This window comes from Coregonus lavaretus (assembly GCF_964263955.1).
Source record: "Coregonus lavaretus genome assembly, chromosome: 15".
In the NCBI taxonomy this organism is placed as follows: Eukaryota; Metazoa; Chordata; class Actinopteri; order Salmoniformes; family Salmonidae; genus Coregonus; species Coregonus lavaretus.
The window spans coordinates 16,957,475-16,970,696 of record NC_140002.1 but is presented as its reverse complement, the minus strand read 5'-3'; the positions used below and the strand labels follow the sequence as shown (position 1 = coordinate 16,970,696).

General features: G+C 40.9%; 1 protein-coding gene across 1 annotated transcript; it reads left to right on the top strand.

The window, feature by feature from the left end:
- The first annotated feature begins 903 nt into the window (after nucleotides 1-903).
- LOC311142738 (fasciculation and elongation protein zeta-1-like) lies at nucleotides 904-11,244 on the top strand. Its single transcript, XM_084178399.1, has 9 exons — nucleotides 904-967; nucleotides 1,692-1,791; nucleotides 2,905-2,991; nucleotides 3,774-3,942; nucleotides 7,823-8,148; nucleotides 8,805-8,885; nucleotides 9,015-9,090; nucleotides 9,498-9,563; nucleotides 10,273-11,244. Exons 1-9 carry the CDS (start codon nucleotides 963-965, stop codon nucleotides 10,287-10,289), a joined length of 927 nt encoding a protein of 308 aa, XP_084034525.1. The 5' UTR covers nucleotides 904-962; the 3' UTR covers nucleotides 10,290-11,244.
- The last annotated feature ends 1,978 nt before the right edge of the window (nucleotides 11,245-13,222 follow it).

Here is a 13,222-nt window from a genome sequence, read left to right as displayed (position 1 = left end):
TCACAGCAACCAAATCGTCCACCAGCAAAAAACACGAAAACACAAACCACCCGTGTGACACTGCCCATCCCAGCAGTCTACAGTCGGTATAGGCCTTGAATTATTAAATGTATTTTTTAACGCTCTTTTGGTCTGTCGCTGCCTCTACCAGCAGGCAGCTAGCACTCCCATTCGCCAACTGCTTCTGAAGCGGAAACATAGACATTCTCGCATTGGGTGGAAATAAACCCTCTTGCTAAAAATAGCTTGGTTGTAGGTGCCCTTGGGTATGCCAATTGATCCATATTCAGAGTGCATAGGACCGAAGGACAAAGTATTGATGATAAAAATCAATGACATACAAGATGTATGTTGGGGATACTATTGTTAGCATGTGGGCGTGCATTAATGACCTTGTTTTGCATTTGATGATCTACTGTATTCTACAGTACACTACAGAGTTAGAAACCGCATCATATGATGCGTCTGATTTGAATGTTTTGAAATTGGTTCCCCTATCCTTATCCTTGTAGTGATGCAAGGAACAAATGCACATTTATCTATTGTAAGCTTTATTTGAGTTTTAATTTGATAGTTTATACATTATTTATGTTATGCAACACAGTTGATAGAATGATTGGTTCAATCTAAGGGCCAGATTAACTAAAGGTTTGCAAACATTTGGGACGGTGCTGTACCAGCTAGTGTCTGTGTGTGTGTGTGTGTGTGTGTGTGTGTGTGTGTGTGGACAACACATCAGGCATGATCTCTGAGGTCATGAGTCCCGATGAATGGCTGCTTGTTTCCTGCATGGCGCATTGCTGGGCAGTGCCACTAAGAGGAGGGTAGGGTGTGGGTGCCATGCCAAGCTGGGGGAAAAACAAAGAAAGGGGAAACAAAGGGAGAGTTCTACTCTGGTCATTTTCACAAGGCTAAAGCCTTGATTGGACCGAGGTTCTTATAGTTGGAGGAGGACCTGCACAATGCTGTAAGGGGCTGTTTTTATCTATACTTATTCACATTGGACACCTGTAAAAAATGTGTAAACTGAGTTTTTATTTTATTGTTAGTTGACTGTGTGCATTGCAGCCTGGAGTGCAATAGGGAGGATTTTGATGTGCATTTTGATTTGATTAATTATGTTGACAAGTTCAGGGACATAATTGTTGAGAGACCGCCCAAAACAGAGTGAAGTAAAAGAGCAACAAATGAGAATGAAGCACAATAATGTCATGTGAACACCTCTTACTCTGCATTCACTCTCTGCGAATGTTCAACGGAACACTGATAGAAGGAAATAGCTGCAGATATACAATTGACAATTTCTATCAAACATGATTTTGGGTAGAGGAGGGTCATCTAGGGAGGAAGAGAAGGATGGTCCTCTTCATGATGTAATCCATCCTCCTCCTCATTTTTTTAAAATCACAAGCCACCACTGGATTTTGGATTATTATGGAATTACCATTTTATGCCCCCAAAAAGAGCCTATTTCCTGATAGTTACAGCCTTGAGGACTGATAGTGTTTTGTGCTGTGTTGTGTGTGGGATGTCCTGATCGTTCCAATGTTGGTGACTGAGTGTTTGTCTTGTGTTGCAGTGTATGAGATGTCCTGTTACAATGTTGGTGGCTAAGTGTGTTTGCATCTCTGTATTTTTGTTGTGTTGCGGTGTTGGTGACTGAATGTGTGTTTGTTATGTCCATGTTTCAGTGTGTGGGATGCGCTGATGGATAACTACGTCCCTTCCTCTGTCTCCAGCTGGGACGACCCCAACTCAGAGGGATTCAACGACAACCTCTCCGATCAGGAGGTAACGCTCTACAATATACTCCAAAATACTTGAAGGTCATCGTAAGAATCATGTTTCTCCATTTTCCAACCTCCTTTCTTCTCAACTGGAAAGACCTGAAACATTCTGAGACAACATCTTGGAAATACATTTTTTCATTAGATCTTTAGACTTATTTGAATGGATATTAGAACACCTCTTTCATGTGTGACTGACTGCAGTGTGTTCTTTAGTGAGGCAATGTGGGACGACATGCTGTAAGAGATCAAGTTTTAGCAAACATGCTAGCTAGAGTGTGCTGGCAGGCTGGCTGGCTGGCTGGCTGGATGTTCATTCATGCCTTGTGGTTGTGGCGCTGACGTCACCTGACCTGACACCAAAAATCAAGGCTGAGCTGCCTTGACTGCGTGCTACTTAGTATCCGTCAATCAACCACCCTCCTCCTCCACCCTCTCTCCCTCTCCTCCCCTAGTCTGCTGTCGCATGCAACTGCAGGCACTGGGTCAGGGTCAAGGCACAGGGCTGGGTCAGGGTCAAGGCACAGGGCTGGGTCAGGGTCAAGGCACAGGGCTGGGTCAGGGTCAAGGCACAGAGCTGGGTCAGGGTCAAGGCACAGGCACTGGTCCCCAGCAGGAAGCTATAAGCGACTCTCCAGACATAGAAAAGCAGTCCATCAGCATTTAGTCTTCCATGCCCCCGGTTTAGTTTATTACTGAATTATATCCTTGTAGGGATTAACTGGGGTGAGGCCAATGGCATAAATGAGCATCAAAAGCAGTCAATTAGTAAATAGAAAGTCAATGGTCAATAGATAGAATTGGGGCAATTTGAGTGTGACTAAGCATAACTCAAACACTTTCAAATTTGCTTCCAAACTCGAGGGTAATAAATTGTATTTTCAGATGAAAAGCAGAGGGGGATAATGGGGTCATATTTGGACCATGTTCACTAGCTTCCTAAACGCCAATGCTAATATTCTAAAGATAAATCCAACATGGGTGAATGGCTTTTCTGTACTCTTATTTATAAACCTTGTTTCCATGGTTTCTGTTTCCAATACTAAGAAGTTAAGCTAGCACAAATGTGGCTGAATGGGTTTCCATGGTTTCATTCGTTCTCTCTTGCATTCTCCAGATTCATGAAAAAGAGGAGGAGGAGATGAATGAGAAGAACGACAATGCCAACTGCCTGAGTGAGGAGCCTCTCCTCACTGCTGATCAGGTGACTACAGACACATGTACTTCCTGTTATGCAAAGGACTTGGTAGGACTTCCAGTTAAGTATATTACTAGGTTTAGTTAAAGTAACTGTCTACTGTTTCCAGATTTCTATGAAATATGACCCATAATTAATTACAACACAAGTTAAATAGTTTTCCTTCCAAAACATTGTAATTAAGTATGTTAAAAAGCAGCTTTTCTGTGTTGGTATGGTGCGGGCATACCCCAACAACAGAATGGTGTTGGCATATACCGGTCATTAAAATTATTCATGCGAGTAGACCGCTTATTGGCCATCATCATCTATGAGGAAATAGCAAGCATTTTTTAAATGGTCTGTTTGAGATATAAGCTTGAGGTGGGATTTTGTAAGTATTTTTTCTCCAATTTATGCTTTGGCCACAAATATGAATAAAGGATGAGTCAACAACATTATTTGGGTATGAGTTAACAGAATATTAACTTTTAAATGTGAGATTCTCTCTGGACAGTTACTTTAAGCTAATTTAGACAGTTTAAAACATACAAAAGTAGAATACATTAACTCCCCCATATACTGTAATAACAGTGGTTAAAAAGGCCAAGGCGAAAAGTATAGCAAGACTATTTATTTCAAGTAGCTCCCTTCTGCATTATAGCATAGGCTACTGTACATGAATAATAAATGCCTGACGACCATTCGTTTTTTACTTATTGGTGACTCAGAGTCTGACTGCTGTTCATGAGAGTGTATGTATTAATCTACCTTCCCTCCCACCCTCCCTCCCTCCATCTCTCTCCAAGGTCATTGAGGAGATAGTTGAGATGATGGAGAACTCTCCGGACCCTGGTGAGACAGAGGAGGAGGACGAGGAGGAGAGTGGACACTCCTCACCCAAGACCAACCCATCCCTTCTGGAAGAGATCAGACAGCTGTCCCAGGCCTCCAATAACAACATGCCCTCTTATGAAGGTTAGTGTACAAAAACTAAGGTTGAATCAAGGGTTAAACACCAAGTCACATATACAGTGGATATAAAAAGTCTACACACCCCTGTTAAAATGCCAGGTTTTTGTGATGTAAAAGAATGAGACAAATAAATCATGTCAGAACTTTTTCCACCTTTAATGGGACCTATAACGTGAACAATTCAATTGAAAAACAAACTGAAATCTTTGAGGGGGGGAAATAAAAAACTCACAATAACCTGGTTGCATAAGTGTGCACACCCTTAAACTAATACTTTGTTGAAGCACCTTTTGATTTTATTACAGCACTCAGTCTTTTTGGGTAGGAGTCTATTAGCATGGCACATCTTGACGTGGCAATATTTGCCCACTCTTCTTTGCAAAAGCGCTCCAAATCTGTCAGATTGCGAGGACATCTCCTGTGCACAGCCCTCTTCAGATCACCCCAGAGATGTTAAATTGGATTCAGGTCTGGGCTCTGGCTGGGCCATTCCAAAACGTTAATCTTCTTCTGGTGAAGCCATGCTTTTGTGGATTTGGATGTGTGCTTTGGGTCATTGTTGTGCTGAAAGGTGAACTTCCTCTTCATCTTCAGCTTTCTAACGGACGCCTGAAGGTTTTGTGCCAAAATTGCCTGGTATTTGGAACTGTTCATAATTCCCTCCACCCTGACTAAGGCCCCGGTTCCAGCTGAAGAAAAACAGCCCCAAAGCATGATGCTGCCACCACCATTATTCACTGTGGGTATGGTGTTCTTTGGGTGATGTGCAGTGTTGTTTTTGCGCAAACATACCTTTTGGAATTATGGCCAAAAATTTCAACCTTGGTTTCATCAGACCATAAAACATTTTCCCACGTGCTTTTGGGGGACTTGATGTTTGTTTTTGCAAACTTCAGCCGGGCTTGGATGTTTTTCTTTGTAAGAAAAGGCTTCTGTCTTGCCACCCTACCCTATAGCCCCTTCATATGAAGAATACAGGAGATTGTTGTCACATGTAGCACATAGCCAGTACTTGCCAGAAATTCCTGCAGTTCCTTTAATGTTGCTGTAGGCCTCTTAGAAGCCTCCCTGACCAGTTTTCTCCTCATCTTTTCATACATTTTGGAGGGACGTCCAGTTCTTGGTAATGTCTCTGTTGTGCCATATTTTCTCCACTTGATGATGACTGTCTTCACTGTGTTCCATGGTATATGTAATGCTTTGGAAATTATTTTGTACCCTTCTCCTGACTGATATCTTTCAACAATGAGATCCCTCTGATGCCTTGGAAGCTCTCTGCGGACCATGGCTTTCGCTCTGAGATGCAACTAAGAAAATGTCAGGAAAATCCTACTAGAACAGCTGAACTTTGTGATTAATCAGAGTCACTTTAAATGATGGCAGGTGTGTAATGACTTCTATTTAACATGAGTTTGAATGTGATTGGTTAATTCGGAACACAGCCACATCCCCAGTTATAAGAGGGCACACTTATGCAATCAGGTTATTGTAAGGTTTTTATTTTTCATTTTTCCCCCTCGAAGATTTCAGTTTGTTTTTCAATTGAATTGCTCACATTATAGGTCACATTAACCGTGGAAAAAGTTCTGACATTATTTATCTTTGTCTCATTCTTTTACATCACAAAAACCTGGCATTTTAACAGGAGAGTGTAGACTTTTTATATCCACTGTACCAAGGAGTTAAATTAACAGAAGAAAGTGACAATTTAAGCAATTCAAGGTCCAATTCAGATTTCAATTGAAGTTGTGGACAGACACCTTTTCCAAAATCAATTTCCTGTTCATAGAACAGTGTATAAAAATTAAGTGACCTTTGATATATCTTGTAGCGGCTAATGAGAAACCTTGTCCGAGACAAAAAATGTAAACTTGCTTGAGTTAATGGCAAGGGTTTAGCTCAGTAGACTACCGCCCTGCTTATAGGACTTTGATTGGGTGAGGGGTCATAGTTCAGACAATATGGTTGTCTTATCAGTTTACCAGAGTAAACATCTGGATCTTTCATCAGTCTTCAGCCTCTATGGTGAATATAGGATGAATAACTGGACAAACCTGCAGCAGACATTTTTTGTATGAGTCGATCATTTGAGGACCATGGCACACACTCAATATGCTTCCCTGTGTTCCCTGTGGAAAGACATATTGTGTGACCATGTGGCTCCCCTGCATGAGACATATTTGTATTTGTCCTACTTAGTGTGTGTGTGTGTGTGTGTGTGTGTGTGTGTGTGTGTGTGTGTGTGTGTTGACTTCCAAAAATAGTAGTAATATTGGACAGCATCACCCAGTCACAGAAACAGTCAAAGGCTAGTTCCTCTTCTCAGAATGTAATGTCAAGGCTAATGAAAAACGTAATAGGTGACATACAGGTGATATCATCCCACTTTCCTCCCATTTATGTCATCTATTCATATACTGTATGCAGTAGCGGTGCGTGAGTAAAATCACTGGGGAAGCCAAGCACCCCCCCCACAAAAAAGACATACTACAACCTATGTGTTGTGATAATTGCGTTGTTTGCTCTATAACCTATTAATTCATATGCCTTGCGACTGTGGTATATAGGCCTAAAGGCCGAGAAATAAGAAGACACAGTGGCAGAATAAATTCAACCACACCTTTGTTTTATCAGAAAACCGGATAGCAACCTCTGTCCAGTGAAGTCCACAAAGCATATTGCATGTACAGCATGATCAAGCAAGTTAATGTTGCCGACATTTTCGGACCACTAAACAACTATTGATTTAGAACCGCAGAGAGTTACTGCAAGTCGCATAAAACAGCAGCTGCCTTCACTATTCCAGCACCATTTCAACTTGACACTTTTTTGGGTGCGCCAGGACCATTCACAGTTGAGCTCACTCAGTTTAGCTCAACGCTGATTGGCAAATAGTTTATACTTTTTTTTTCAAGGGAGACCAGATACTCGCTGGCTTCCCTTGCCTTCAATGCTACGGCGGCAACAATTTCATAGTTGTTTGGACCAGACAGCATCAGATAAATGGCCTACATGTAGAGAGACAGAGGGGCGCTGTTTCGCTCGCTCGTCGGATGCTTTCTCCTCTTGCGAATTGAAGGAAAATTATGAAACACAGAGAGACGAAAGAAAAACTATTATTAGTAATTTTTATTTTATTATTGGTCAATTGTTTTGGGAAGCCTGGCTTCCCGTGGCATCCATGAATATACATCACTGACTGTATGTATACAGCCGGACTATTCAATTCCTGCCCTTGAGGCCTGAAGTGGTACTGGGCCCGTATTCATAGTGTCTCAAAGTATGTGTCTCAAAGTATGCTGATCTAGGATCAGTATTGCCTTTTATATATCAATGAATATGATTACATTGACAGGGGGAACCTGATCCTAAATTAGCACTGCTACTCTGAGATGTTTTATGAATACAGGTTTTCTTTTTTCCTTAGCAGTTTATGTCATTGTTTGGCCAGAGAGTTCACTTCTTCCTAATGCCCCAGGTCTGAGGTCAGATTGTAATGAAAACCAGCAGTACTTTGTCCCTCAAGGGAAGGAATTTGATATCCCTTCTACAGTATATAACATTATGCATATTGAATCTCTGTTCACCTCTATGTACAATTAGCCTGGTCCCAGATCTATTAGTAACAACGACTGTAAGAGTTGGTTATACAGCACAAACAGATCTGGGATCAACTGGCTAATGTAGCGTAGCTCCATACCTGATTACAACCAACGTCTCCTCCCCTCCTCCCTTCTCTCTCCAGGCCTATGTCAGTTTGCCTGGTCCCAGGTCTGTCTGTTTGTGACAATGACCATAGGATTTGGCTATTCAGCTAATGCAGAGCTGGGCTCCAGGCTAATGTAGCTCCATACCTGACCTCCATGCCTCTCTCTCCCTCCAGGCCTGAGTGTGATGCCCAGCTCGGCCCTGGTGGAGCTGCTGTGCCGGGTGGAGGGGGCCATCAGGGAGTACTCAGAGGAGCTGGTCACCCAGCTGGCGCGCCGTGAAGAGCTGGAGTTTGAGAAGGAGGTGAAGAACACGTTCATCACGGCCCTCATGGAGGTGCAGAACCGCCAGAAGGAGCAGCGGGACACGGGCAAGCGCCGGCGCCGGGTCGACAAGGGCCTCAGTCTGCAGGGTAACGCGATAACCACGACCGTGGTTGGTGGTACTACTACTACGACCACCACCTGCACAGACCCCAAACCCGCCTCCATGCCTACGAAGGTTAGCACTGAGGGAGGGAGGCTTACGCATGAGTGTCTGTGCGTTAATGTCCATTCACATGCATTTCCAAGCCAGACAGCTCTCTCTCTCTCCCTCACACATCGACATGGATAATGGACCTAGAGACCATTAGGCCCTAACTAACTGCACTTACGGGAAGAACAACAGACAGAGTACTCACAGAGGAAGTGACCATATGATTTCTTACAGTTCCAGCATAGACCAGCCCGTCCATATCCAGGAACAGATTATTAACCAACATACCTGTCCAATACCATGGTAGTTCTATCTATTTAGTAATGACAATGTAGGAATGGAGGCTAGAGTCAATTACTGTAGCCCTCATCATAATGCACAACCAGTCAATATACCATTGACCTGTGGTGATGTCTGATTTTAATATCATAAGCATTCATAACTGCTCCTTTTAAATTAACAGCCTTTATAAATGCTGTTGGGTTACATCCATTACAAAACAGGCTAATATGCAAACTATATTCATAATAGCTCCGTATAAGCTGTATAAATGCATAGAGAAATGCTATAATGTATTTAGAATGTATCACAAGAAAGCTGTCTCATAGAAAGTGTTACTAAATCTGTTGTGATGACAGAGGGTTGTTGTTCCTCACCGCTAGTGATTGTCTGTGTTCCAGCGTTTCAGTATGGAGGGTCTCTCCAACATCCTGCAGACAGGCATCAGACAGACATTTGGCAGCACAGGGACGGACAAACAGGTCAGACACTTAAGCATTTACAGCTCTTAGCCACCAAGTATATCAGTGTTTTAAATCTACAATGAAGCATGTGGGTTCAACACTGCTACGTTTCTTCCCTAACCGTCTCTCTTTGTCTTCGTTGTTTAGTATCTAAACACGGTAATTCCATATGAGAAGAAAGCAACTCCTCCAACTGTGGACGACCTTCAGATGATCACCAATAGTAAGTAGGCAGGGAAATAAAATGTAATTCTAAGCTAATGGGTAGTTTTCCTAGTTTTGGTTTTTACCCGAGCACAACACAGCTGATTTAAATAATCAAATCTTGATGAAGAGTTCATTATTTGAATCAGCTGTGTAGTGCTAGGGCAAAAAACGAAACATGAACCCCTTGGGGTCCCCAGGACCGAGTTTGGTAAACGCTGTCTTAGATACATTTACCCTTAAAGTTAGTTTTGCTCATATAGTTTGGTACAAACATAATTTTCAATTTGGTTAGTCTGTGTGCTGTCTGTTAGGTAACTTGTAGGTCAATACCTACAGTGCTCAAAGAACTCCAAAAGTGTGTCAATGCCCAGCAGTGCTATACTCAGTGCTAAGAGCCACCTTGCTTTGTTTTTCTCCCCACAGTTCTTTATGCCATGAAGGAGGACAGTGAGAAGGTGCCTACACTGCTAACTGACTACATATTAAAAGGTAACTATTGCTTTATTAGGTTTATAAACACTTAAAATTACATAGGTATTACTTTAAGTGTAAGGGAATGCATTTACAGTGTATTGTCCAAGTAAGGGTCAACAAAAGTGTACACAAAAGTGGAAAATACAACATAACCTGATACATGGTACCTAAAGGGGCTATTCCACTGGTATAATAATTAATAATTAAGCCAGTTCAGATGGGGAACTCGAGTGTTTACATAGAGTGTTTGCATTCATTTTTTTCCACCATTCATTTTTCCCCATAGTTTGTTTTAGAAACCCTTAAGTAAGGGCTGTGTTTCGTGTAGGCTTACCCTGGTGTGGCGTTTTAATAATCGTATAAATCTCTCTAGGACAAATAGACTTTTATCAATATATTCACCAAGCATTTTGATCCCGTCAGGGGGATTGTTATATCTCGCTCACTGCCTGTATTTTAATGGTAATAATGGACACATGGATCTGGCAGTGAGCTCCCCTGAAGGAGCAGAGCCTAACGCCAAGACCACGCGTTGCCATCTATTTTCTAATACATTGTTAAATGAATGTGTTTCCTGTCTGAACTTGTGAAATGTGTCTGAATAAATATACAGGCTCATGATAACGTTTTTCTAATTTGATTAGCACAGTTGACAAAGAACATTGATAATTATTATAACGATGATTGAAGTATCCCTAATTATCAATCATTTTTTCTTCTCCAGTGCTATGTCCTACTTAAAGAATTCAAGCCATGGGCTGCTGTCTGACAGAAACTTTGGAGAGGACTCTCCAATCTGGCAACCCTCCACCCCTCCTCCCATCCAAGTTGCATGAGCTCCCCCTGCTTTCATTGTCAGCCATGGATCGTTACCATCTAAAACATTGTACCTTACTCATCTAATAAAACTACTGCCTTTTGCTGAGCTCACCTTGTCCTTCCTGCATACTAAGATCCGTCCAGAGCCAAAATGGCTGCCTCCTGAATACTACTGTATGGGGCCACTGTACCCCCACTGAAGAACTGACTAACTGATCTCTATTCAGAGCATGATAAGCAAATACTGTCCAGTGACCACACAGTTATACAGGGATGAGTGTGTTTTATTTTAATTTTTTTACAGATGATTTGATGTTATCAGATATTCACACAGCTAAGTTTTACTTCACTGTACCTCAGGCCCGAAGGGGTTTGGTTCTGATGCCATTTTGTCTGTCGACCCAAATGCCACATTGTAAAGATTATAAAGGAGTGATGGGTTTCACTTACATGTAGGAAATTTGGCCTGAACAGTTCTCTCATTATTCGAGGACATAAACCTAACTCATTTGAATAAAAAAGCCATTTACCTTTTCTGCCATGCTAGTACTGTAGCTTATTACGGGTGCTGTATATTTGAATGTTTTTGTTATTTCAGCCAATAATGTTTGAATATCCAGTGCTCTTTTGATAATTTATTTTACTGTGATCTTATATTTGATATAGGTCATGATACTGTTTTGTTCATTTTATACTTTTATTTAATGAATAATCAGAGTATGTGTCACCCCATTCTGCCACATGGAGTTATATCATGGAGTTTGTCACTGATGAGATGGGCTCATTTGAATAAGGCATACATATTTATGAATTCCTTTGAGCCTTGTAGGAGAATACTACATTGCTGATCACAAGTTCAAATAAACATGCTACCCTGAAACTGTGTGCCAGAAGTGCTTTTTTTGTCCCTCCCCTCTGCTGACAATCAAGGCAACACAATGCAATGAAGGTCGGTTTCCCAGACACCGATTAGTCCTGGACTCAAAAGCTCTTTCAACTGAGAATCTCCTTTGAGAATAGTGGTCCTGAGTGTTATATTTGAATCCATTTCAGTATGTTTTCATATCTAGTCATACCTGGTCTCATCTTTGAATCCATACAATTTGATGTCTTCCCCTACCCTTTTCATGCAATAATCTTTACAACCCATAGATGGCAGGAGTGAACGCAAACTGCAATGTTATTTAGGCCACAGGGTGGTGACACTCACCGTCAACAAAATCATACTCCATGTCAAGATTCAGCCCATCATTTTGTAAGCCTTCAAACAACTGGGATCTGCATACAATACATAATAATAAGTCATTTTGCATTGTTACTCTTCCTGTTTGAGATTTGGTTATTGGACCATACAATTGTAATGCTTTCTCCAGGAGGTAAAATAAATCAATTATATAAATGTTTTATTATACACAATTCATATTTTAATAAAATTGATAAACTTTTATGTATATAAAAGTTTCTTGTAACTCAAGAAATTCATGCACATAGTGGTCTATGGTTGAGCATATATACGCAAATTAGCACAACTTTGGCCATCAGTGTCTCCATGTTCCATTATCAGTTAAAACTAAGCTAGTATTTATAAAATGTTCTGTACCTTTCAATGTTTATTTAATTAATTTCTCTTTTTGAATTCTATTCTTGTGTTACATAATGCATATACATTACAATATCACAAAATAAAAAGGCCAGTCTTTATATTTTCCCTTTAATACAAAATCATTTGTCATTGAATACTACTACATATACTGTATGTTGTTTTGAGTCTGAGCAAGTCTCCTACTCAAAGTTACAGCACACACATCTGATGTTGTGGATAATCCTTTTTGGCATATGTATTTTTTTTCTTCCCAGCCTGACCTTCTGTGTGCATAAAACGGACACAAGACAGTGTCTCTCTCTGCTCCAGTTTACTGACAATAGCTATTCTCAAGTGATAGAGGTTGATGTTGAGGGTAGGGTTAGAAGCAAAAACGACATGCTTCATTGAAACTGTTGTATTAATTTCAATCCAGCCATTAATACAAACCAGTCCACTGATTTAGTGACACAAACCTCCACTTCCTCATATTTAAAGGGTAGTCTTGAGTGTAACATTTAGTTTCTTGGATCGCTTACAAGTGTCTTGTTCATAACCTTGCTACACACAGACATGTCTGAATACAGCAATCAAGACAAAAGGGTAAAAACTTGACAGTAGAGTCTTGCAAAAGTAAATGCTATCAAAGAACACCAGATTGACTCAAGGGTAGTTTGATCAGTGACATAGCCAAATCACTTTATCAAATCAAACTGCAGGGTCAGGTTGGTAGCAGTCAATAATATCTACGAAACTGAACCTAATCATCGTTGAACAATAAGGGAGAGTTGGATGTTCAGCAAAAGGGGTAAGTTGAACTAACCTTGTTTCTAGGAAACCCTACACAACATGTATCACTTGAACAAATATTTAAGAGGTCATAATTTCATGGAGTCTGAAGGAAGAAACCACATGGAAAAAGTGGAAAGTTATGTCCAATTTATTGTGTTAGAGGTTTCATAATTCTTGTATCTGAACCAAAGTAGATCATTTTTATATTGTTCTATAAATCAGCTGGGGTCTCTATAAGCTTCAATATGAGGTCCTAAACCTAGCATGAAAATGCATCCTTGAAGCTGTGTGGGCTAATATAGTCAAAATGTTTGCTTTGGGGTAAATTGAGCCAATGGCCATGGGGTAAATTGAGGCAATGGTGGAGCCAATGGCAAGTTTAAGTGTTTCCTTCCCAGGCGTAATGCAAGGCATTATCGCTGGGATATGAGGTGACAGGAACTGGCCTATGTAAAAATTTTTTTGGCAAAAAGTGTTTGTT

Excerpts from the sequence above, each read along its gene's own strand:
- LOC311142738 (XM_084178399.1), top strand. Across the intron at positions 1,792-2,904 it reads ACAACCTCTCCGATCAGGAG|ATTCATGAAAAAGAGGAGGA; the intron begins GTAACGCTCTAC and ends TGCATTCTCCAG. Across the intron at positions 3,943-7,822 it reads CAACATGCCCTCTTATGAAG|GCCTGAGTGTGATGCCCAGC; the intron begins GTTAGTGTACAA and ends CTCTCCCTCCAG.